General features: G+C 30.1%; 5 protein-coding genes across 5 annotated transcripts; 3 read left to right on the forward strand and 2 right to left on the reverse strand.

Moving 5' to 3' along the window:
• Positions 1-461: 461 nt before the first annotated feature.
• On the forward strand, positions 462-2,400 carry LOC125851368 (uncharacterized). The gene is made up of 5 exons (XM_049531163.1): positions 462-862; positions 1,012-1,099; positions 1,215-1,282; positions 1,857-1,916; positions 2,008-2,400. Exons 1-5 carry the CDS (start codon positions 755-757, stop codon positions 2,185-2,187), a joined length of 504 nt encoding a protein of 167 aa, XP_049387120.1. The 5' UTR covers positions 462-754; the 3' UTR covers positions 2,188-2,400.
• Positions 2,401-11,986: 9,586 nt separating this feature from the next.
• On the reverse strand, positions 11,987-12,658 carry LOC125854075 (proteasome subunit beta type-6-like). Its single transcript, XM_049533680.1, has one exon. The coding sequence runs from the start codon at positions 12,656-12,658 to the stop codon at positions 11,987-11,989; it is 672 nt and encodes a 223-aa protein (XP_049389637.1).
• A 4,491-nt stretch (positions 12,659-17,149) lies between these two features.
• Positions 17,150-17,779, reverse strand: LOC125854221 (proteasome subunit beta type-6-like). Its single transcript, XM_049533740.1, has one exon. It carries the CDS (start codon positions 17,777-17,779, stop codon positions 17,150-17,152), a length of 630 nt encoding a protein of 209 aa, XP_049389697.1.
• Positions 17,780-19,577: 1,798 nt separating this feature from the next.
• LOC125851375 (GATA transcription factor 17-like) lies at positions 19,578-20,758 on the forward strand. Its single transcript, XM_049531175.1, has 3 exons — positions 19,578-19,827; positions 19,941-20,042; positions 20,135-20,758. The coding sequence occupies exons 1-3, from the start codon at positions 19,810-19,812 to the stop codon at positions 20,468-20,470; spliced, it is 456 nt and encodes a 151-aa protein (XP_049387132.1). The 5' UTR covers positions 19,578-19,809; the 3' UTR covers positions 20,471-20,758.
• A 2,591-nt stretch (positions 20,759-23,349) lies between these two features.
• Positions 23,350-25,171, forward strand: LOC125851306 (probable galacturonosyltransferase-like 7). Its single transcript, XM_049531094.1, has 2 exons — positions 23,350-24,202; positions 24,639-25,171. The coding sequence occupies exons 1-2, from the start codon at positions 23,473-23,475 to the stop codon at positions 24,971-24,973; spliced, it is 1,065 nt and encodes a 354-aa protein (XP_049387051.1). The 5' UTR covers positions 23,350-23,472; the 3' UTR covers positions 24,974-25,171.
• Positions 25,172-25,440: the final 269 nt, after the last annotated feature.

The raw sequence follows: 25,440 nt of genomic DNA on the forward strand, positions 1-25,440 counted from the left end.
AAAAAAAAAAAAAGAAGGGAAGACTAAAGATAAATAATATTCTTGGCCATAAAGAGGTGCCATCAATAAATTAATATGGTTGTTATAAAATTTAATGAAACTTAATAAATAGGATAGAATATGATTAGTTCTTTGATTAAAAAATAAGAAAAAATAGAGAAAAATATCAAAAAAATGAGAAAAAAGATAAATAGCAATGGTGGCCTTAGAGATGTGCCACATCATCCTTGCCTACATTTGGCTTTATATTATATATAAATATAGATTGTTAAATGGGTTCAATAATCTTTCCCGCCCTATTTAAAGACAACCCGAAACCATAACCGAGACGCATAGTACATCTTGACCCGGGAACGACAACGACTTTTTCGGATCCAATGGCACCTATCGTAAATTCTGATAACCGTCGAACCTAATTCCAAAACTCTCCTCAATAAAATATCTTCTCTCTTCTCGAACCTTCTTCTTGGCGTCACAAACTTTTTTGTTGCTTAGATATTTTCATCTTTCCTTCCTTTAACACAATCTTCTCCACGTTACACATTGCGTTTCTGCCTCCATCTTTTCTTTTGCCTCTTCAAATTCTCTAAATTATTGCTCCAGTTTCTGGTTCGTAACTACATTTATCTATGGTTTAATTGAATTAATAACTTTTTTTCTCTACTCTGTACCGGTCAATTTAGGTACAGTTTCTGTTTTCGCATCATTTTTTTGGTATTTTGGCTCTGATTTAGAGACAAAACAAAAAACGGTTATGGATCGAGAAGGAGGATCAGCCGGATCTTGTTATTATTCAGTGCTAGGGATACGCAATGATGCCTCCTGCTCCGACATTCGCTCAGCTTATCGGAAACTAGCTCTGGTACGCCATAGTTTCTTCACGTTATGTATTTATAAAATTTTATGAGAGAAAAAAAAATTACAACATTTTGTACAAATATATAGTACTCTGTATAGAAGTGTATGTGTGAGTATTGTAACATCAGCGTGAATTTTGGGTGATTTGTGAAGAAATGGCACCCGGATAGGTGGGCGAAGAATCCGTCGGTGGCCGGAGAAGCGAAACTCCGATTTCAGAAAATCCAAGAGGCCTATTCAGGTTACAATTCTTCACTTTTACCAGGCGTGTGTGTGGTTATTTTACTTGTTGAAAAATGTCCTACTTTTGAAGAGGAAATTGACGGTGGTTAGTTGTCCTTTATTTGTATTGGCAGTTCTCTCCGATCAAGACAAGAGGTCAATGTACGACGCCGGTTTCCTTGATATGCTTGAGGAAGACGAAGTACGTAAATTTGTTTTTTTTTCCAGAAAGTAATCATATAACTACTGATACTGCTTCTGCAATTTCTCAACTGTGAGAAATTCTGATCGTGATTTAGCAATTCAGAATTACTACTAATTTTTAGTGATTATGATATTACAATTCCAAATTTATCTCTCCTGAGTCTTTCAATTGCAATTCAACTGAGTATCCCAATTATGCTTTCCAAGTATCTTAAAGAAGATACAACATGAAGAACAGAACAATGCAAGAAGTAGCCAAAACAACACCAAAATTATGTGATAATCGAAATACCATTTAAACATACTAAAGATTATACAATTACAAATGACAGAAATAAATAAAAAGCAATGAACTACAATAAGACCAGACTACGCTACCTACTACCTTTTTACATGTCTTCCACATCTTCCTATTTAGGGTCATGTTCTTGATAACCCAAAGTTGTGTCATATCCTGTCTTATCACCAATCCCCACTAATAAAAAAATACAACTACTACTTTTTCACGAGTTTTAGCCTTCAATTATCATCGTGTGGGTATTAAAACACTAATACAATTTGTTTGTATGCAGGGAATGGGTGATTTCCTGCACGATTTGATGAACAGAATGGATCAAAATGTTGGGGCGGCGGTAAGATATTTTAATGAGTTGTACTCCTACATGTTTTTTGTGCGTGTATGATTCATTTTGTATGTATTTATTGTGTAATTAAATGGTGAAGGAGGAGAGTCTAGAGGATTTACAGAGGTCATTTGTGGATATGTTTGGTGGAGATTTAGCTAAGATGATGGGTGATGGAACTCCAACGGCAAAGAAGAGGGCACGTGATTCGGGTTGCAGCACAAGGGCTGCATCAAAACGCAACAATGTTACTAATGTCAACTTCAATGGCACCTGTTAGTTTTAAGCAAAAATACAGAGAAGGCCTCCTTTTCCTCTCTTTGATGTTGATTTTTGTGGGGCTGGAGAGGAATTAACTTGTTTATTTGGTGGTAGATTAGGCAGAACAGAACCTTTTTTAGACTTTTGATTTCTAAGGAACAAGTTGTTCAAATGTGGGTGCTGTTGAGTTGCGTAATAAAATGTCTCTTTGATTAATTAAATTAATAGTACATCTTTTTTGTGGCTCTTCCAAAATATCTTCCAGTGTTACCTATGTTATTTAAGAAATTTGGTACTTATAACATATGATTTGTTTGATCAACTTTTTTTTTGATATTTCGCATGCACTACACATTCATTGACAAGGTTAAAAATCTGAATGATTCAAAAGTAAATACTACCCTTTATGGGATATTTTATTTAAGTTACTTTAGTTCTTTTTAAGACAACAAAATCATTCAGCTATTGTTTTTTGATAAAAAAAATATAAGATGCATGTACGACTTGTCTTATCATATTAAATCTCCAATTTTAATAATATAATGTATTTAATTCATGATCCTTATCCATCTAGGGAAGTATGTAGTTTTTTAGTTTTTGATGCCTACTTTATTTTAAAATTATATATAAATTTTTTTTGGCGAAAAAAAGACATTTTATGGAGCGGAGGAGCATTGCATGGAAAAGATGTAGTAGGAGGAATTAAGGGGTCGTTTCATCGTTTTGTTTGTGGAGTGTATTAATAAAAATAATATATGCATTAGCTCTATGTATTATTATGAGAATATTATAATGATATAACAAATGAGAGGAGGCATACAAAAATGATTGAGGAGGAGAGGGAAAAGGTGAATGTTTTAATTTAATTAAGGGAAGACGTGTAACGTGGTAGGGAAGGATAGGATGACACATACCCAGTGAGGACGATCATATTTTATACGAATTAAACATAAACAACACGCGGCATTTTTTGTCTACCTCTCTTTAATTTCCCTTTAAAAACTGAAACAACATTTTTTGTCTAAATTTTCATAAACAATTTTGAACTATGAAAAGTAAATGCTTAAAGAAGCTAAAAGGGTTTAACATTTAATTATATAAATAGTATATCTTCTTTCCATAGGGTATGCAATGTATTTTTTCATACTTTCACAATGGGAAAAATGTTTATTTCCTCTCACTCCCTTTATTTGCCGCCGCTTGAATCCAAAAAATAATAAAAATCTTCGTTTCTATGCAAGGCCCCAGCTAGAAAATGCTACTGCTAATTATTAAGGTATGAATTTGCTTGTTTATGTATCATATATGTGAGTTGTGGCCACAAGGCCCACCACAACTAACAACTGATGTGAAATTTGCAACTCTGCAAAAGTTCAAGTGTATATTTGTTGACCATATGAATTCTATCTAGCTTCATAAAGATAAAATAATGGTCAGGACCAATTCTATTTATGTATGTATATATATATATATATATATAAAATACTTTATAATATAACAGTGGTTTATGTGTATACAAAAATATAATTGGACAAGCAGAACACAACATCATGTGTCAGAAGATGGAACTAGAAGTTGTGTTCTTTTGTGTTAATCTTCTTTGGAGTTCCCAGTCTAATTTAATTGATGAAAGAAAATTGTTCAGATGGTAAGTATTTTTTATTTTTAACTTAAAGATTATGAATTTGAATTACTAAGGGAGTAAAAGATGTGAAAGTTTTTGGAGTAAAAATTAAAATCTAAAAAAGAACAACTCATTTAATTATGTGAATAATAAATTTAATAATAATATTTGGTAATACTTATTAATCAACAAAAGTTTTAGAATGTAAGCGTTAAGAACAAGGAATCACATGTTACGCAAAATAAAATATCTTACCATAGAAGGAAGATATTCGCCTTCTGTGGTGAAAAGGGGTGTATTAAGATCATGTGGAATGTATATTTAATGCCAATATCTCTTTCCATTTTCCCTCTTCTTCTTTTTCATGCCATATCTGATATTTATAATAAAATCTAATTAAATTTAAATTTAAATTCATGTCAAAAAACTTCATGTTGAAGTAAAATGCTACCTAACAAAAGTGATTCTGTATTTAGCAAAACTTGATTCATTTTTCCTTTTTTATTATTATTTTTATTTTGTTACATTTAACTTGAATTGTGATGAAATAATTAAGATACTTTTATTTTTTATTCGAGTTTCAAAAATGAAATTTTTTATTGAAAGTGTCGTCTTTATAAATAGATCTTGTAATGCGCTAATTTAGATTTAATTGAGATCCAATCCGAATATTGATGAACACCTAACTGGAAAAAAAAAACTTATTTCATTACTGTTATCTCCTGTATTCAAGTTAGTAAAAAATACAAAAACAGAAAGTAGATGAAATAGACAGAATGATTTTAATCCAAGTCCACATAAATCACTGTGTTTCCTTAAAAAATTTAATCCCCTCACTGTACCCGAGGTTGCAGATTAATTCCTACCAAGAAAAAACAGATTAACCTGTTAAAGAAGTAGCAGTACCTCAAAGTTCAATAACTTCAGCGAACGCAAAAACAGCAACAAGAGCACACACAGACTCAGTCGATCGACAATTTTGTTTATGTAAGAAAATGTATGCAGAGAGGAGAATTTTTCATTAGTGAAAACTGGAAAAAACATCTCTATTTATAGTCATTTACAACAAGGAATGCGTCTGTTCAGACAATTCTGTTCAGACCTATTTTTTCCAGAACGTTGTGTCTTTTGGAAAAAATAATGACTTTTCGAAAGGAACAGGTCCCTTCAGAACGTTATTACCGTTGCACATGAATTTCAAATAAATTCTGTTGCGCCAAATTCTGAATTAATTTATAAGAGAAAAGAAATGAATTAACAAGATTGAATAAATAAATTTTGTCCAAAAATATTATCAATCAATCACTTGCCAAATCCAAATTCGAAGCCGAGCGAGCGATGACGACGACGCGAGGGGCACCTTCTTCTTAACCTTTTAAGAACTAAAGAAAGTGTTTCCTAATATAAGGACAATAATTTCCTTTCTTCTACCAATATGATAAAAATGACTTTTCATTTGCATTTTATAATGACTTTTCATTTTTCCCTCCAAAATTGGTTCCCTTACTTTCATTGGTTCTTCCTCTTTTCATTTTCTCATTTTATTTCTCATTCACATCTTGCTAAACCCAACAACTACTACTATAATTATTTCTTTGTTTGTCTAGGTTTTACTTGGTATGAAGTTTAAAAAATAAAGATGACTTTTGATCTTGTGATTTTAAATTAACAATAATAAAATAATTAAAATATTTTTTAATTTTGTAGTCTTAAATATGTGACTGGAAAGTAAAAATTAAGGAATTATCAATAAAAAAAAATTAAAATAGAATAAATAAATAAATTATGCCAAACAAAAACGAATAAAGTTGAATTCTTTTTCTTTCTAAATTTAGCCAAGTTGCTACCTTTTTGTTTCTATTTCCAATTATATATTAATCCAGTTTCTAGATCATTCCATTTTGAAATTCACGTAATCAATGACGTCTCCCTCTCTCGTATCTTTTTAACTTCTCTCTCTACATCGAAAGAATTAAATTTGGAAGCACTAAACTCATTAATTAAGTTTGATCTTTTCAATATTTGTGGAACTACTCTTAATGATTTATTCAATTATTTTTTTGAAAATGTTTTTTTTTAAAGTTACTACCTCATTTTTTTTTAATATGGTTATACCTATCTATTTTTCTTCACTGATTTCATTATTTCAATAAATATCTAAATTCATGTATATATATTCGAAAGAGATAAGCTCCCGTTTAAGTGGCTATCAAAATACTTTTCATTTATATTTTTAACGATATCATTATAAATGGCTATCTAGCATTAATAGGATATTTATTTACGATTCGTTAAATTTGAATTTACACATAGCAAAACTTATTTCTAAAGGCTTTATTATTATTATTTTCAAAATTTCAAACCCGATGATATTATTTATGTCTAACTGATACCTAAACTTGAGGAGTTCCTTATGAAGAAAATAACCAATGTTTCTACTTAATTCAAGCCCCATTTTGAGTTGTAATACAAAAGTGATTATTACTAATAGTTTTTCTAAACATAATTCAAATAAAATATTCTGAACTTTTTTTTTTGTTTGCTTTTTTTAATGTTAAGAGACAGAATGTGTTGGTTTTTGGTTGGACCGATTATTTTAAGAACTCCCCAAATTATAGCTACGATATCTTCCCACACCGATACTTATTGGTCTCTAGAAGCATTATTTCAGTTTTAATATTTCATCTTTTTCTAGAAATAAGTAATTTAATCAGTAGGATAAATTTACAATGAACTTTTCTTCAATATTTTATTATTTATAGAGGTGATCCATAATGGTTTACTAGAAGTTCCTTTTATTTAATTATAATAAATAAAGTAGTTATAGAAAAATAATAAGAAACTGGGTGTACTTCTTTATTCTCTGGCCATTATCCTATTTTGCTATTTCATTGATTCTTTTGACTAGTTTTTTTTTTAATAAATAAAAATGTGGAAAAAGGGTTAAATATACTCTGAATTATTCGATATGAGTCAAAAAAAATTCTTTTGTTTTAGAACAACGGTTAGTAAGAATTAAGACGAGTAATTTTACTATTTTGATAGTTGAAGGATACTTTTCAATAAAAAATATAATAATAAGAATATTTTTGAGCCAAAAATATTGTTGATGATAAAATCCACCAACTTTAAATAGTTTAGAGATATATCTAATCATTTTTTCCTAAAATCAAATCTGACCGTGTAAAATTAGTTACAAACATCTATTTGATACAAGCTTATTTGCATTGGGTGTATATCAAAATAATGCAAACTACTATGGTTAAGGTTAAGTAATTTAATAAAATAAAAATATACATTAGTTAAACATAATTAATTTGGTTATAATTGTGAATATTTTAATATTCTATATGAATAAATTTGGATTAATTAATTATCCTTCTTCTCAATGGGTTTGTTTGACCATAATGGAAAAGCTAAAAGTGCTTAAATGCTTATATGAAAAAAACTATTTTTCAGAAGTCGGTTAAATATATATTATTATTTAATTAATATAGATAAAAATTTGTTTAAATTAATTTGTTAAAAACAATCAATTACCCATTTGGCCGATATCCATTCCAGGATGGATGGGTTCGTCTGATAGAACGGCTCGATTAGTGTTACATTATATAAGTAGGAGTTTGATTATATAAAACGTTAATTATTGTGATTTATAATTTTTTTTTAATTATATTTTTTTATTTTAAAATACTTGAAACTTCATGTCTGAATTCAACGTATGAATCTCAAAATTGCACCTGTTAGGCATATGCTGATGAAAACAAAACCAAAAATTATAAATACGATGAAAGAATAAATATTGCAAAATCTCTAATACATATTGAAACCTAAATTTAATGTATTCATCACATTGCATCTAGAAAAATAAGAGTATATTTGTAGCATAAGAAAATTGCGACTACAATATTAATAATATTCTTAACAAAACGACTACATTAGTGTTGAAAAAAACTCTAATCTAAACAATTTTTTAAAAAAACCCTCCCTAGCTAGGAACTTCTACGTTTTTTCGCTCTCATATTGACTCAAATCCACAATCTACCATTGATGTAACCCCTCTTGAATCAAGATACCCTTATTTACATTGATGCAAAGAGATTGAACGTGCAGGTACCCGTTCGAGCAGAGCCCTCCCTCTAATAGGAAGTGTGTTATGAGGGTGAAACGCTCTCGTGACACCTTTTGAGTTGACACTCACAGTTTGAATTCCACAGCTACGAACAATATTGACATTCACAGTTTGAATCCCACAGCTACGAACAATATGTGGTGAAATATTTAATGACAATGTCCTCAATATTAATTTCTCAGCTTCTACTTCATTCATCCCTTTCTTCCATTCTTTTTCCAACAATTAATTCAAATGTGCGACCCCATATCCTCCTACACAAAAATTGGATTTCTCCCCAACAATCCCAACATCACTTACCTCGTATATTTTTTTTCCTCCACCAATTATAACACTAGTTTGTAGAATATTTTTCATCCCAGGCTTAAATGCGGTCAATATCGTTCCTATTGTCTCAACTGTGACCTTAATATTTTCTTGTTCAACAATAAAATTTCGTACATCTTCTAGTAAGATTTCTGTTTTATGCGTACAATGACACGAGACAACATTAGAAGTGAGTTGTGTGATTGTATCAGTGGAACCAAGAATGATACCATCGTCGTATATGACGCCAATAATGGTGGTAGTGTTTGAGGGATTGGGCTCGTTGGAATTAACGTTGAACAAACTCATGTTAAGAAAATTGTTCAAGCTAAAATATTAGTAAGAAAGAAGATGTGTTGTTGAATTGACCAAGGGGATTTATTTATATAAAGAGTAATTTTTTACTAATTTGATTCGAAGTAGGAATTTATTAACAAGACTTTACCTTAATAAAATCGTAAATTTATAGTTTTGTTATTAGTTCTATTGGATTAGGAAGAGAAATTAAATAGGATACTACTCCTAGTTTAATTAGGATTATGAAGAAGGAAAGTTTCCTAATATTTAATTAATGAGACACTTCCTTATATCTTTTCAAAAGGCAATTTCGATAAAAACTTTTTTCGAAATAAAAATTTATTGCCAAACAACTACTTATAAAGTAGTACTAGAATTTTGTGGGCTCCCACTTTTCAATAGCATTGAAGCCCAATATTTTCAACCATTTGGGCCGACATCCATTCTAGGATGTTTGGGCTCCTCATTATGAAGTTGGTGTTACGCTGTAGAAATCGATTTTTCTTTAATTTGAAATTTTTGAAGTTTAAGTCGTGTTTAATCATAATTTTTGTAATTAACATTTGTTTCTTTGAATATATTGAAAGTGAAAAAGGGGGTGAGTGGAAAATGGGTCTTGGATGATTTTCTATGGCTAAACACTAATTTCTAATAAAGTGAAAAAAAAAATCGAATAATTCTCATGACTAGATCATTTTGCCTAAAGATATTCCCAAAAATATTTGAGAAAAAACTGGGCAAATATTGCTTGTTCTTACAACTTGTCATATTTAGCAAATAATCCAGATTTTCAAATATTAAAAATTAGAAAAGTCTAGTATTTGAGTCAAATTCTATTATTTGAAAGATTTTAAAGTTTTCAAAATTTCAAATTTTAAATTTTTCCAAAACACCTTTCATTTATAGTTTTGGATCGAGTTTCAGTCCTAATTTGTTGTATGGTATTTTTACAGTTAGATACATAGTTTATACAATTTTTAACTGAACTTAATCTCCGGAGTTACTTTTAATGATTATAAGTAGTAATAGTAGTTTTTCGTATACAAATCAATTGTGTTTTTTCATTTACTTTTTCCCCTCTTTTTTCAATTCTATATTAATTGTATTCATAGTCATGACTTTTAATGAAACATGTTTTTTTGGTAACTGTAATGTTTTATTACCAGATTTTCAATATGTACAAAGTTTGGATATTCTGGATGTGGACATCTTCCACTCTCAGAGCCCAGCTAATTCAAAGAAAACTATCCTACTAGTTCTATTCTAAGGATAGAAGTTAAGCATTGGCATAAAACATGTAAATCTATGTAGCATACTAGCTCTACAATGTATGTCTTGTATGATTGTTCTAGTCATCCACTCCATGTTCCTCTCCTTGTTTTGAAAGATCCTATAGTTCCTCTCTTGCCAAATGTAGTATATTGTTGCTGCAAGAGTCATTCTGTATACTTCTGCTTGTATGATTTTGTTTGAAGCATGCTCTACAACCCATGTCAGTTCCTCATTCCATCCATTACTGACTTTATTTATTGCTAACCAGTGCAGAAGCTTTTGCCATATCCCTTTTGAGATTCGACAGGTGAAGAATAGATGCTGGTGTAATTCATTTTCTTCCTTGCAGAGTGGACATATTACTTCACTTGTGATCCCCATTTTTCCAATTTATCTATAGTGTATAATCTTCTCTGAATAGCCAGGTACAGTACAAATATCCATTTAGGATTCCCCTGGTTATTGCAAGTCATTCTCCTCCATGGCACCTTTAATGAAACATGTTTATTATTATAAATAATAATACAAACTTATGAATATTTTTAATAGTTTTTAAGTACTTATGGATATAAGTTATATATATTTTTTAAATCAAATATTTTTCCAAAATCTAAAACCAAACACATGATGAAACTTTATTCAGACCTTCACACAAAAATGACTTGTCAAAAATATTTAAGAAATTAATTTACTGGCGATTTCCAATTGATTCCTCTCTTTTTTTTTCCCTTCATGTATTTGTCTATTTTGTCAAATTAAGATTTTTCAGGTAGTGCTTTTCTGAACATGAACAAAAAATAATACATAAGGATTTTTCTGTAGCATTGTAATTATTTTTTTTTGGCAAACTTGTCTTGACTTGCTACTAAGAATAAAGAATTGTATTGTTTATGTTTTGCTCGTTAGTGACTTGTATGTACGTAAATATAAGCTATAATTAGTTAAATTACATTAATCGAGCAATAATATTTGTATAACGATGCGACTTAATGTGTTCAAAGATAATTTTAATATTAACAAGAGTACAAGAATATCCACATAATAAAGTGAGGCTCGATTAAGCATATCTATTGTTTACCTCTACCAATATATATGCAATGTTTATTGTAAATTTAAGTTTAATTTGTTTCAATATAATATAGCAAAATAATTAAAATCTTTATTTGGGATATATTCTCAGGAGACTATTATGTGATACACTATACAATGAGAAACCATGGCAATTACACTTTTTAGGTTCTTTATCTATATTTTTTCCGTCCCAATTTATATGATATAGTTTGAATTATAAGAGTCAATCAAGTCTTTTTTTATTCGAATTTTTTTGTCCGCCTTTTTAAATATTTTAAATCATTAATTATTGTGATTTATAATACTTTCGAGTGGTTTTCATACACATTGATTTTATTTTTAAAAAACTTAATTATAACTTTTATGTCGGAATTCACAATAAAAAATTAGAAGTTTAAATCTCAAAATTGTTAGGGTTTTGTCCTGATTTTCTTACCATAATTTAAGATTTATTTTTCCTTAAAGAAAAAACAAAACATTACCATAAATGTTTTTACTTTTCTTGAAAGGAAAATATAATATTATTTTATATTTGGCTTATTCTCTCCTTTTATGACTCTTTTTCTAGTAGGAAAGGTTTTAGGACTCTATAAATATATGTTTGTTTCTTCTAACACAAAAACATATAACATCCACAATGTAGTCGTTTAAGAGTCTTGTTTATGGGGAGATTTATTCTCTCTAAAGTTTCAATGTTTTTCTTTATATTAGTTTTGATATAATAATATTTTGATTTTTTAGTATAAATTTTTGTTATCTGATTTATCAACTATATGATTTGCANAATTATTGTGATTTATAATACTTTCGAGTGGTTTTCATACACATTGATTTTATTTCAAAAAAACTTAATTATAACTTTTATGTCGAAATTCACAATAAAAAATTAGAAGTTTAAATCACAAAATTGTGATAATGTAATATGAATTGAGACAGATAGAGCACAGGTATATTTTGATGACGACAGACCAAAAAAATTTCAATATGATGAAAGAATATATATGAAAAAAAAAGAAAGGGAAAAAACATGTATACGAAGCATAATAAAATCGTGACTATAGTATAATTTTGCCACTATGAATTCTCTTTTACCGTCCAATCAACTCCTTCTTGAATCTAGACATCCGCATTGAGGTTGATGCAAAGAGAAAAACGTTTACATACACATTCGAGCACATCCCTCTCCTCAGCCGAATGTTCCAAGTCCAACTCTTCTTGCATAGTCGGAAGTGTGTCACGATGATGAAACACTCTCGTGACACCTTTCGAATTAACACTCGCAGTCTCAATCCCACATATACGAACACCACCAAATGAAATATTTAAAGACAATGTCTTTAATACCAATTTCTCAGCTTCTTCTTCATTCATCCCCTTTCTCCATTCTTTTTCCAAGAATTTATTCAAATATGCAACCCCATATCCTGCTACACAAAAATTGGATTTCTCTGTAACAATCCCAACATCATTTACCTCAAATATTTTCTTTCCTCCACCGATAATAACACTAGTTTGTCCCATATTTTTCATTCCGGAATTAAAAGCGGACAACATTGTTCCAATTGTCTTTGCCGTCATCATGACATTTTCTTGATCAAGAATAAAGTTTTGCGCATCTTTCAGTAAGATTTCTGTTTCATGCACACAATGACACGAGACAACATTAGCATTGAGTTGTGTAGTTGTATCAGTGGAACCAAGAATGATACCGTCATCGTATGTGACACCAATGATGGTGATGGTGTTTGAGGGGTGAGGTTCGTTGGAATTAACATTGAACGAGATCATGTTAAGAAAATTGATCAAGCTAAAATATTACTAAAAAAAGAAGATGAGTTGTTGTATTGACTAAGGGGATTTCTTTATATAAAGAGTAAATTTATACTAATTGGATTCCAAGTAGGAATTTATTAACAGGACTTTTCAATCGTGAATTTGTTGTTTTGTTATTAGTTCAATTGAGATTAGGAAGAGAAATTAAAAATACGACTCCTAGTTCAATTAAATATACGACTCTTAATTATTTTTTGGTAAACTTGTCTTGACTTGCTAAGTTGCTATTAAGTGTTATTGGATTATATATTTATGTGTTAACGATGCAACTAATGTGTTTAAATTGCTATAAGCCTATAATTAGTTAAATTACACTAAATGAGCAATGATTTTGACATTATTGGTATAACAATGCGACTCAATCGGTTTAAATTCGTCACTGTAGTTGATATTTACAAGTACAAAAATAGCCACTTAATAAAGTTAGGCTTAATCAAACATGTTATTTATAAGAAGTATAAAACAATAATAATGTATCTGATGTGATTCATTTAATAAAAAATTGAGAGAGATAGTATATATGCAATTGTACCCATACATAGCATAAAACATAAAGGAGATATTTTTCTGATAGGTATAGGTTTAATGTGTTTCAATAATTATATTGTTAAGTAAATGAATTTAATCTTTACCTGGGATTCTATCGGAACTATTATGTAATACTCTAAACTTGAAAAAACATGATAATTACATTTTATAGATCGTTGTAATTTTGAGAATCAACCAAGTTTTTCTTTTATTGCAAATTTGTTTGTATACGCTTTTTCAATATTTTAAATTTAATTATCATAATTTATAGTGCTTTTATGTTGTTTCTAAATATATAAATTTTTATTTCAAAAAACATATGTTTTATATGTCCAAATTCACAATAAAATATTAGAAGTTTCAATCTAAGTATATGAGATATGTACTTATCTCATATATTTTTTTTCCTCCACCAATAATAACCACCGTATATTCTCCATTCTCAATGTTAAACGCCGGCAACATTGTACCAATTGTCTCGGTCGTGACCATATTATTTTTTCAATCCAATTTCGGCTCTTGAATCTAGACACCTTACTTGTAAAGAGATTAATCTGAACGTGTCTGCCAGAACCAAAAAAATATGAGGCATAAAGCCAAATTTTAAAAAAAGAGATGTTATGCTTTATATATATATATATAATTTTCATAAGTTTTTTAAGATTCATGAGAATTAATTATTATTATTTTCAATTGTCAATATCATATTTTTTGTAATACACAAATAACATATATAACTTTTTATACGTTATATAACACTACAAATGTTTATATTTGTTCTTATTGATTAAAGTTTCAATTTTTTTAATTGAATCAATTGTTATACAAACAATCAAAATATTCTACGAGTATAGTAGGAATATTTTAAAAAATAAAATTAAAACTTCACCTGATTGAATATACCAATCAGAGTATCATTTTACTTGTATATATTTTGAATTATATTTAATTACGAAAATAGATCTAAACTATAGTGATTGTTACATTTTAGAAGGCATTCAAAGTTAAGATAATTTTTTTAAAAAAATTAATTATTTGATAATCTAATTAGCTTGAGCTTAAAATGTCTAAGAGGCACGTCAAAAATTTGAAAACAGTCTTACAAAACTTAATTTAAATTATGATTGATTCTAATTGAAGTGAATTAGACAAATTAAGAATTAAGAAGTACAATTAGACATACTTAACTACCATATGTACATATTTGACCTCTAGTTTAAAAATACCACTTTTTAATAATTATACCATATATTTTAAAAAGTTAAATCAGATACACAAATCCTTTAAATATGGTATTGGATAATTATCTTAAAAATTAAATTCCTTAATTAAGGGTACTTTAACAATTCAATCTCTCTCAATCTCCTCCCCCAACAATATCTCTCCCCCACCCCCACGTTATCCACCATTTTTTCTCTCTTCATTCATCCTTTCAACATATAATTTCTTTAGAAAATCTATCAAAAAAACATTTTCATTCATCCTCTCAACACAAAAATGAGGATTACTCCTATTCAAACATGAACTACTTCAAAAAAAACAATTTCAAAGCCAAAACTTGCAAATTTTATAAAAATAAAATAAAATAAATCAAAAGCTAACCAGAAGAGCGAGATCGGAGCAATCAGAATCATTATCACTGTTATACCTAGATTCAGCATCGACACTACTACTTTTCTGACTATAACAGTCGTCGTTGCCGACACTGTCTTCTCTGTTCAACTAATTTCCTCCGCTTTCACCATCGAGACTATGAATTGTGTTTGATTTTGAATATCCTATGTATCTAGTTTGTTTGTTTCATGTATCTGATGTAATAGTTTTATGTATTTGATATTTTATGTTAATGTATCTAAGCTTTCAATGTTTTGTATCTGCTTTTTGTTAATGTATCTAAGTTGTTGATGTCTTGAATCTGATTTTCCTGTTAATGTATCTGGTATGTATATGAATTTGGCTATAGTGAAAACAACTTTCACCATCACATTTTTGAAATGGAATAAAAATGGCTATTATGAAAAAAATAGAGATCAAGATTCGGAGAAATAAAATTGAATCAATGGAAAGAAGAAGATTTTATACACTTTTTATGTTTCTCAAAAAAGAATGAACAAAATTCTATATTCTTGGAAAAAAAATTGAAGTTGTTATGTTGCAGATCCTCAAAAGCTGTCAACAGTAGTGAATTACTCTATTGATTGAGCAAATCAGTTATAATAATTTAATTCAAACGCTTTAAAACATGTATATAACTTCAATTGTATCTCATAATTTACTCCGCTAATTAAGGAATTAAGTTATAATATTTAATTCAAAAGTACGTGTATCTCGGCCTTATACACCCGACTGATACATGTATATGAGACTTTAAATCGTGTATCTCGGTCTTATACACCCGACTGATACATGTATCTGACGTATCTCAACACATGTATCCAACAACCGAAAATGATATAGAATGTAATATAAAAACTATCGAGATTCCTAGTAATTAAGATCTAAACTAGTGGGATTTATGTAGTTTACCCTTAAGAAAATTAATACTAATAATAAATACATAATTATTTATATTTATATATATTACCATTGAATAATTTTGAGACCTTATTCTTTAGCGACATAAAGCCATTACTTCGATGGCTTTAGGATAGAGCCTCCCCAACGTGCACATAAGCATTCCAGAGTTCTCACTCCAATTGGAAGTCCATAACAATACAATCTACTATAGTCAAGTAATTTAATAAAGTAAAAATTTATATTAATTAATTATAATTAACTAAATAATAAGTGTGAATATTTTAGTACATGTCCTATATTTATTTATTTGATATAAATATTCGACACAAAAGTTTTAACCAATCAATTTTGGGGTGTCCTCCTTGTCGAGGGGTTTGTTTGACCAAATTAGGGAAAAGCTAAAAGTGCTTAAATACTAATATGGAAAAACTATTTTCAGGTGTCCAAAAAAATAGTGTTTAATTGAAAGTACTTTGAAACTTTAGTCAAATATAAATTAATATTTTAGTATTGATAAAAGAAAATTAAGTTAATTAGCAAAATACAGACAACTATTCGAAAGACAATTCTAATAGAAGTATTTTAGAAATAAACATATTTTAAAAGTTCGTCAAACAACCAGTTATAAAGCTGTACCAAAATTTTGTTCAAACTATAATTAATGGGTTTGGTTAATTTGTTGGGAAACTTATAGAAATTTCATATATTTGGAGGCTAGTTATATTTTATCCTGATTTTTTTAATTACAAAAAAATTGGATTTTTCAATGCTTTCGGATACATTTCACAGTTGTCCAATACATTGCAAAAGATACGTTACTTAATGGGAAGAAATATATTCGAGAGGGTAGGAATGTATCCGAAAGGGGATAGAGATGTATCAAAGAAGGAATTTTGTAATTTTTTAAAGAGGAATTTACGCAAATAGCTACTATAATAAAATTAATTATGCTACATAGCTATAGTTTGCATATTTAGGGTTTGTACCTACAATTTTGTGTTGTCTCGTTTCTATAATTCACAGGTGAGTTTGTATAATTTGCGGGTATGTTTAAATAATTGAGTTATTTTTGTATAAACTCGAAATGACGAATTTTTACAAACACAAACATCTAAACTTTAAACAGTTGTACAAATATATTATACAAAAGTTAAACAAATTATATTAACCAAATTCCGAATTATACAAACTTAAAATCTCAACACACATGATTATCACTAAATATTGATCGGAAATGATAATTAATATACTAATGAAATCGCAACTACAAAATTGATAATATTCTTAACAAAACTACTACATTGCCACCTATTGAAATAAAACGAATGCCACAATAAGTGTTGAAAAAGATAGAATCTAAACTTTTTCCCTCCCATTGGACTCAAATCTACATTGACATCTTTATTGACGTTGATGCAAATAGACTGAACGTGCAGGTACGTATTTGACAAGATCTCTTCCTCTATTTGAAAGTGTGTTATGAGGATGAAACGCTCTTGTGACACCTTTTGAATTAATACTTGCAGTCTGAATTCCACAACTACGAACTCCACCTAATGAAATATCTAACGATAATATCTTTAACACCAATTTCTCAGCTTGTTCTTCGTTCATCCCTTTTTTCCATTTTTTATCCAAGAAATTATTCAAATATGCAACTCCATACCCTCCTACAGCAAAATTTAACTTTTCCATAACAATTCCAACTTCACTTATCTCATATAATTTTTTCCCTCCACCAATAATAACTCTAGTTTGTAGCATATTATTCATCACGGGCTTAAATGCAGATAACATCGTTCCTATTATCTCAGCTGTGACCTTAATATTTTCTTGATCAACAATAAAGTTTCGTGCATCTTCTAGTAAGATTTCCGTTTCATGCACACAATGACATAAGAGAACATTAACATTGAGTTGTGTGATTGCGTCTGTGGAACCAAGAATGATACCATCATCATACATGACACCGATGATGGTGGTGGTGTTTGAGGGGCGGAGCTCGTTGAAGTTAACGTTGAACAAGCTCATATTAAGGAAAATGATCAAGCTAAAATATTACTACTAAGAAAGAAGATGTGTTATTGGATCGACTGAGGGAGGGGTTACTTTATATAAAGAGTAAATTTGTACTAATTTGATTTGGAGTAGAAATTTATTAACAAGACTTTCCTTAGTGGAATCATAAATTTGTACTATTTTTGTTATCAGCCAATTGGGAATAGGAAAAGAAATTGAATATACAACTTCTAGTTTAATTAGGATTCCGAAGAAGAAAAGTTTCCTAATATTTAATTAATGGAATTTTTTTTAGGCACCTCCTTTTTGTTTTTATTTGTAGTTAACTTCCTTATGTTGAGTTTTTCACATAAAAAGATGTGTGATACGTATTCCAAGTGTCCTTTTATGATATTAATCTGGGACAATTTCATATAAATAATTAAACAATATAACGATATTAAATATATAGTGCATAAAAGTTTTAGCTTTTTATTGTTTTCTTTAATTTGGTTAAAAGGCTAGCTAGTACGTTCCTTAAATTTGGTCGAAAAGCGAACATTTCCTTTGACCTATTTTTTTAGATTTAGACAAGACATGGACGTGCTACGTTAAAAATAATCTTTAACGATAATAATTTAATTATCGTTAAATATGTATTTTTAGTGGTAATTATATTTTTTAAAAAAATTTCTAAAATTTATTGTCACATTGAATTAAAAGATAATTAACTAGTACCGATAAAGACTTTAACACATTTTTTTTAATATATTTATATTTAGGGGAATTTTCGCATATAGCCGCTCAAAATAATTTAATTATGCTCCATAACTATAGTTATTAATTACGATTCGTAGCTACATGTTAGATGGAGGAGCGAGACGAGCCAAATTGGAGAGCGAGGAGAGAAGCGAGCGAGAGAGGACCGAGAGTGGAGGCGAATTGTATATGTATATCTGCCAAATAATTGTATGTATGTAACTGATATACATATGCATTTGTATATCTGGAGAACGAGATTGAGAGAGGGAGGAAAGAGGTGAGCGAGATTGAGAGAGAGAGGAAAAAAGCGAGCGAGAGAGGGCAGAGAGTGGAGAGAGGTGAACTGTATATGTATATTTGTTAGATAATTGTATATATGTACTAGTATACATATGTATTGTATATTTGGCGAGCGAGATTGGGAGAGGGAGAAGAGAGGAGAGCAAAATTGAGATAGGGAGGAGAGCGGCGAGCGAGAGAGGACAGAGAGTGGAGAGAGGTTAATTGTATTTGTATATCTGTCATATAATTGTATATGTATATGAATAATTTGTATTTGTATATGTATAAAAGAGGAGAGAGGAAGAGAGGAGAGATGTGACGTAATTACAACTAAAATTAAACTGCAAGCCGTAATTAATTCAAACTATAATTGTATTAGCTAATTAACAAGTATATATATTTATTTATTCGTGTAATTTCCCTCATATTTATTACCACTAAAAGTTATTTTTCTTTCTCGTTGCTCACTCGAATCTTTCTAGTATTTGATAACTTTTTTTTTTTGTTAATAGTGGACAACTTAGTGTATTTGACAACTTTTCATCTTGCTTTTTTTTCTTTTAATTCATAGAATACTTATCTTATTAATTTTTTTAAAAAAAAACACTTTATAACTCAGAGTCCTGGTGCATGCAGTTGGACACGTGGTATACGTTTAGCATTAGTTTAGCAATTATCTATGCCGTCAAAACCAAAACCCAAGGGTATTCCCGTCATTTCACCCGTAAAATTAGGGTTGAGTCCACTTTCTTTTCCAGTGTGTCCTTTATATCATTACACTAGCCACCTCACTGAACTCACTCTGTTCCTGCAAAACACACATTCGCATTATCAAATAATCAAATCTTTTTGCCTTTTTTCTCCAATTTTTCTTAACTTTTTCACTGGAACCAAGTCTTTTGGTCCATTAATCTCTATACATTGTTTTGGGGTTTTCTGCTTTTCGTTTTAGCACGAAAACCCACTTCAGATTTCTCCCAATTGCCACTTTGTTCTGTTTTTTTGACGAGTTTAAGTTCATGGATCCGACCCAAAAGGTAAATTAAACCCCTATTCGTAATCAATTTTGCCCGCATTGTTGATTGTTCTACTCTTTTTTCTTTTCAATTTGTTTTAATTTTTGGTTCTTGATTCCTTTTCTGTGATGTAGGAGGAATCTTCGGGTAGTGAGGCAACTGGGATCTCAAAATCTTGCTCTGATTGCAAAACTACAAAGACACCCTTATGGAGATCTGGTCCTTCTGGGCCTAAAGTAAGTTTAATTACACTCATTTTCTGATCTGGATTTTGATCCAAATCAGTTGATCGACTGCTAATTCACATTGTTAATTACTTTATTTGCAGTCACTGTGCAATGCTTGTGGGATCAAATACAGGAAGAAAAAGAGTAGCCCAATTGGGTTAACCAAAGGGGCAACGAAGAAGAAAGAGAAACCCCTTTCCAACAGTGGTAGTACTGAGGAGGTTGAGTACTGCAAGAAGGGTAAAATCGGAAATGGAAAAGATGGGAAGCTTAGCAAAGTATTGAGGGTGAAATTGATGATGTTGGGGAAAGAAGTAGTGATATTACAGAGGCAAAGATCTTCAATGAAGAAACCAAGAAATCAAAGAAAACTTGATGAAGTTGAAAGAGCTGCAGTTCTACTGATGGCTCTGTCTTGTGGCTCTGTTTTTGGCTAAAGTCAGTCATCAGCACTAATAGTCAGTATTAAAAACCCTAACCTTTTTTAATTAGCTAAAAGTAGAAAGATCCTTTTTTAAGCTTGTAGTAAAAGCTTTTTTTTAGGGTTATTAAGAAATAGTGCCAAGTGAAAAAAGAAAAGAAAAGAAGAATATGGTTTTTAGAGCCTTTTTAGAGAAATGGCTTGATTTTGGTAGCTTTAGGATGAAAATGAAATTGTATAAAATGATGATGATGACTTTTTGATTATTTTGCACATTGTTTTGTTTTCTTGTGAAGTTGTTGAATATCCTCAAATGTTGCCAATTCCATGTTTTCTTCAATGGATTAATCGTAATCGTTTTAATTTGTTTGTTTGGTTTAAAACCAAGTTTTTAAGAAAAAAAAAATATATTTTAAAATCTTGTGATTTTAAACATGTCAATTGAAATCGACTATAAAAAAAAAAACAAAACAAGACGAACTTAGTGAAATAAAGATGGGAGAAAAGAGGTCTTTGCCAATTAAGGCTCATAATAGAGTAGTCTTTTTCGAATGCTGTTATAAATTGTACTTGTGTTTAGTTTAACATATAGATTAGTACAGTACTAAAAGTATTGATTAATACACATTTTTTTTTCTCAGAAGGACATTTGTTGTTGTCATTTTTTTTTTGGGTATTAGGAAAAGATAGGAAGAAAGAGAAATTTCATGTGTATATATGATGTTGCTGATGATTGGAGATGTGGCTTATTAGTTTTGCACTTTATTTGTTGTCTGTTTGCTGCCTAAAATTGGTTGAGATTCTGCTAATGTTTAACTTTGGTTGTCTTGTAAAGTTGACGAAGATCCAAAGTTTCCATGTTTTCCTCAATGGGCTGATTGAACTGAACAAGCCCATTATTCAGCACACCAAAGAGGAACTTTCACATACGGCTACTCAAAAATAGCCTAATTACTCTTCATAGCTATAGTTTGATAATTACAATTCATAGCTACATGTTATAGGAAGGAGAGAGGTGAGCGAGAGAGGGCAAAGAGTGGGAGAGGTGAATTGTATATGTATATCGGTTAGATAATTGTATATTATACACATGTATTTGTATATATGGCAAGCGAGATAGGGAGAGGGAGAAGAGAGGCGAGTGAGATTGGGAGAGGGAGGAGAGAGGCGAGCGAGAGGTGAATTGTATATGTATATCGGTTAGATAATTGTATATTATACATATGTATTTGTATATTCTGGTGAATTATACATATACAAACGTGACTAATTATACAAACTCGAAGTCAGCCCACGTAATTAATGTATAATGTTAGTCGCGAGTGGTAATTATAACAAATTATAGCTATGATGAGTAATTAAGTAGTATAAATTTGCTTAACTGCGTAATTTTTCCACCAAATACGATGTAAATATGTACTTGTATAACTCTAACGTGCTACCAAATTATCCTAAATGCTTTCTATTGCAAAACTTGTGCGGGTTTGTTCCACACGTACGCAATGTCGAATTTGAATCATTCAATCATGTATGTGAGCAACACAAATAATTAGGTTGATATCGCCATCCCATACCTTTTTTCTTCTAACAATGGTAAATTTTTATCTTTACCAATTCTTAAAAGTTAAAACAGATAATATTAGTGTAGTGTTTAGGTAATTAACAAAATTCCTTCCTCGTATAGTAAATTTGACTTGATAGCTTAAGAAAAAGTCATAATGGTTTAGGATTGTCTGGTACATTAACCTAAACAAGTTGAGAAAAATAACTAAAAAAATTACAAGTGCTGATTTGTTAGAAGTAGTTGAAAGCTAGTCAAGGTATTGTTGTAGAATTCCTAGTAATAATAATACAAGTAAATATAAATCTAGAATTAACCTTTAAAATCACCACCCAAATCCACTTACAAAATGAATTGGTGCAAAATTCTATATGCGTTCTGTGACGTTGAACTTTTCAAAATAATATTACTAGTTGGATTATATTTGTACCAAAAGATTCTTTTGCTTTGAACATATGGCTGTAGCGTCTATACTTGTCGAAAACAACATATTTAATTACAAATTAAACAACAATTATAAACGTTTTATACAAAGTTTAAAACTTTAATACCTTGACAGTGTAATTTATTTATTTTTAATTCAGTTTTTAACTATTAGTGTGTTTTAGTTTACCTTTTTTTGTTCCCATTCACTTATTATGATCAAAGAGTCTGTTTGAATTAGACGATTGTAAACAACATATACATTTTAAGTGTTGAAACTGATTTTTATAAATAAACAATTATATGGTTAGATAAATTGTTAAGAATCAACTTATGACTTTTGGTTGATTTTGACGTATAAACAAATGAACTTTGACTTTCTTTTATTATGTCACTGTAGCAAGGTGCAGGAAGATTCATTGTGGAAAACATACTGCATTCTACTGGTTTCCATTTAACATTTTAAACTTCCTCTTGTGTATTTCAAATATCATATTTTAATCTATATTGGGCTTGCAGAAAACAAATATTATTTTAATCATTACACATATGTCAACTTTTTATTGCAGTAGTAGTGACAGCACCATTATGGAATTGGCCTACAACAAGGATAGGCGAAGTCGATCAAAATTTTATGACGATAATTTCAATAGTTAATAACTGAAGTTTAAAGTTTAATATTTATACATATTTAATAAACTTGTCAACAAATATATTGAGTATTTGAGCAACAAATACTGACTTCTCCCCTTAGTACCAGGGCAGTGGGGAGGGTCCCACCTCCAAAATAAAAAGTGAAACTTTAATATCTTTTCCACATGATAACTGGGGTTGAAATTATCCATGAAGACAGAGTCCAATCCATACACCTCATGTTCCTATTAAACCTGAAAAGCACTCAACAACAACAACAAGAAAAAGAAGAAGAGAAAAGAGATGTAATATAAGAGGTTTCTTGTGTTTGCAAAGGGAAATTTAGTAGAAAAGGATTAACTCCAATTTGATGTTCAACAAGCTAGTCTACACAAGAAAAAATGACTAATTGGTTTATTGAAAATTCAAGATTTATGATCACTATATCAATTGTGATCATTTTGGCTTATCCTTTTCTACAATCTTGCCCTCCTGCAGAAGCAATACAATCATCCAATTCAGATCTTGATCCTCTGTTTAACTATAGACAATCACCAAATTTCAAGAACTCACCAAAATGTACAACATTTCCCATAAGTTCAATTGCTACAAAGATTTGTAATCCTTCTTTAGTCCATATTTCAATGACCCTTGACACTAAATTCCTCCGTGGATCGGTCGCTGCAATTCATTCAATCCTTCAGCATTCTCACTGCCCTGAAAATCTCTTCTTCCATTTCATTTCATCATCAGATACTATAAATCTTGAACCCCATTTGGGAAAAATCTTCCCTTTATTGTCATTCAAGATTTACTATTTCAATCCAGGGATTGTGCAGAACAAGATTTCGTCTAGCATAAGGCAAACTCTTGAACATCCATTGAATTATGCAAGGAATTACTTAGCTGAACTCTTAGAGCCCTGTGTCGAAAGGGTCATATACTTAGATTCTGATATCGTTTTAGTTGATGATATATCTAATCTGTGGAAAGCAAGTCTTGGATTATCAACTGTTGGATCACCTCAGTACTGCCATGCTAATTTCACCAACTATTTTACCCCAAAATTTTGGTCTCACAAGAAGTTTTTTCGCGCATTCCATGGCCGGAAACCTTGTTACTTCAACACAGGTATGATGTTTCCTTTTTCCTGTAATTGTTTATGATCACATTGGATACTCTTTCTTAAAGAATGGTTCAACCAATATGCATGAATCAAATACTTTGTCAAAATGAAATATAATAAAAATATATGCTTCTTTGGTACTATATTTTTTATAGTAATAAAATACACATGCATGTACATGTCCAAACATCCACCTAAGCTACCCTGTTTCAATAACCATTCATCAAGTAAGTCCTTATACTTTACCTAAAATACAACTAGGAGTCAACGACTAAATCATGCATCGGTATAAAATGATGGATTTAACTTATTTATACTGACAACACAAATAATAACTTTTACACTATCAAAGCATGTTAATGTGTTATATAGCTTAGTACTATATACTATCCATCATATATATGGTATAAAATGATGGATTTAACTTATTTATACCGACAGGTGTAATGGTGATTGATTTGATTAAATGGAGGAAGTACAGATACACGAAGAAACTAGAAAGATGGATGAAGATTCAGAGAGTGCATAGGATATATGAGCTTGGTTCATTGCCACCATTTTTATTGGTATTTGCAGGGAAGATAGCACCAATTGACCAAAGATGGAACCAACATGGACTTGGAGGGGATAATTTGAGTGGAAGTTGCAGAAATATACATGCTGGTCCTGTTAGTTTGTTGCATTGGAGTGGAGGTGGCAAACCTTGGCTCAGGCTAGACTCTGGCAACTCTTGTCCTTTGGATGAGCTCTGGGCTCGATATGACTTGCATGGCTAGAAATAGCGTTCACTGGCTACTTTTCAGCCTTATGATCTTTGAAAAATAGTCATTCTACTGAAGTTTTAAATTCTATGAGTAAAACTTCAGAACAAAAACTATTTTTCAATTATAGAAGCTGAAATGTGACTATTTGTAAATTTCCCCCCTTTACATGGACCTCCTAAGTGATGACCACAGATTTGAAAATTACAACACACATACATACTCTTCCCAATTTCTTAGGTTTTCCCAATAAGATTCTCAATGCATCACGTTGTGAAACATCTTATCAATAATTTATACTAATACTACTATGTTTCTGCACTATCTCTGACTCTCTGTACAAGTATTTTACACAATCAGATTAACCCATAGCTACATAACTACACTTATTAGTCATCTGACATTACAACGGTGGAATTAGGATTTTCACTAAGGGGTTCAAGAAATGAAGATGTACCACACAAAAAATCGAAGGGATTCAA

The sequence above is a fragment of the Solanum stenotomum genome, chromosome 1 (genome assembly GCF_019186545.1).
Source record: "Solanum stenotomum isolate F172 chromosome 1, ASM1918654v1, whole genome shotgun sequence".
In the NCBI taxonomy this organism is placed as follows: Eukaryota; Viridiplantae; Streptophyta; class Magnoliopsida; order Solanales; family Solanaceae; genus Solanum; species Solanum stenotomum.

What these genes read in the sequence shown, in the direction of transcription:
- LOC125851368 (XM_049531163.1), top strand. Translation starts at nt 755, where the DNA reads ATGGATCGAGAAGGAGGATCAGCCGGATCTTGTTATTATTCAGTGCTA. An exon ending in ATATGCTTGAGGAAGACGAA is followed by an intron (nt 1,283 to 1,856) that starts GTACGTAAATTT and finishes GTTTGTATGCAG; the next exon opens with GGAATGGGTGATTTCCTGCA. An exon ending in ATCAAAATGTTGGGGCGGCG is followed by an intron (nt 1,917 to 2,007) that starts GTAAGATATTTT and finishes TAAATGGTGAAG; the next exon opens with GAGGAGAGTCTAGAGGATTT.
- LOC125854221 (XM_049533740.1), bottom strand. Translation starts at nt 17,779, where the DNA reads ATGAGCTTGTTCAACGTTAACTTCAACGAGCTCCGCCCCTCAAACACC.
- LOC125851375 (XM_049531175.1), top strand. An exon ending in CTGGTCCTTCTGGGCCTAAA is followed by an intron (nt 20,043 to 20,134) that starts GTAAGTTTAATT and finishes CTTTATTTGCAG; the next exon opens with TCACTGTGCAATGCTTGTGG.
- LOC125851306 (XM_049531094.1), top strand. Translation starts at nt 23,473, where the DNA reads ATGACTAATTGGTTTATTGAAAATTCAAGATTTATGATCACTATATCA. An exon ending in ACCTTGTTACTTCAACACAG is followed by an intron (nt 24,203 to 24,638) that starts GTATGATGTTTC and finishes TTATACCGACAG; the next exon opens with GTGTAATGGTGATTGATTTG.
- LOC125854075 (XM_049533680.1), bottom strand. Translation starts at nt 12,658, where the DNA reads ATGATCTCGTTCAATGTTAATTCCAACGAACCTCACCCCTCAAACACC.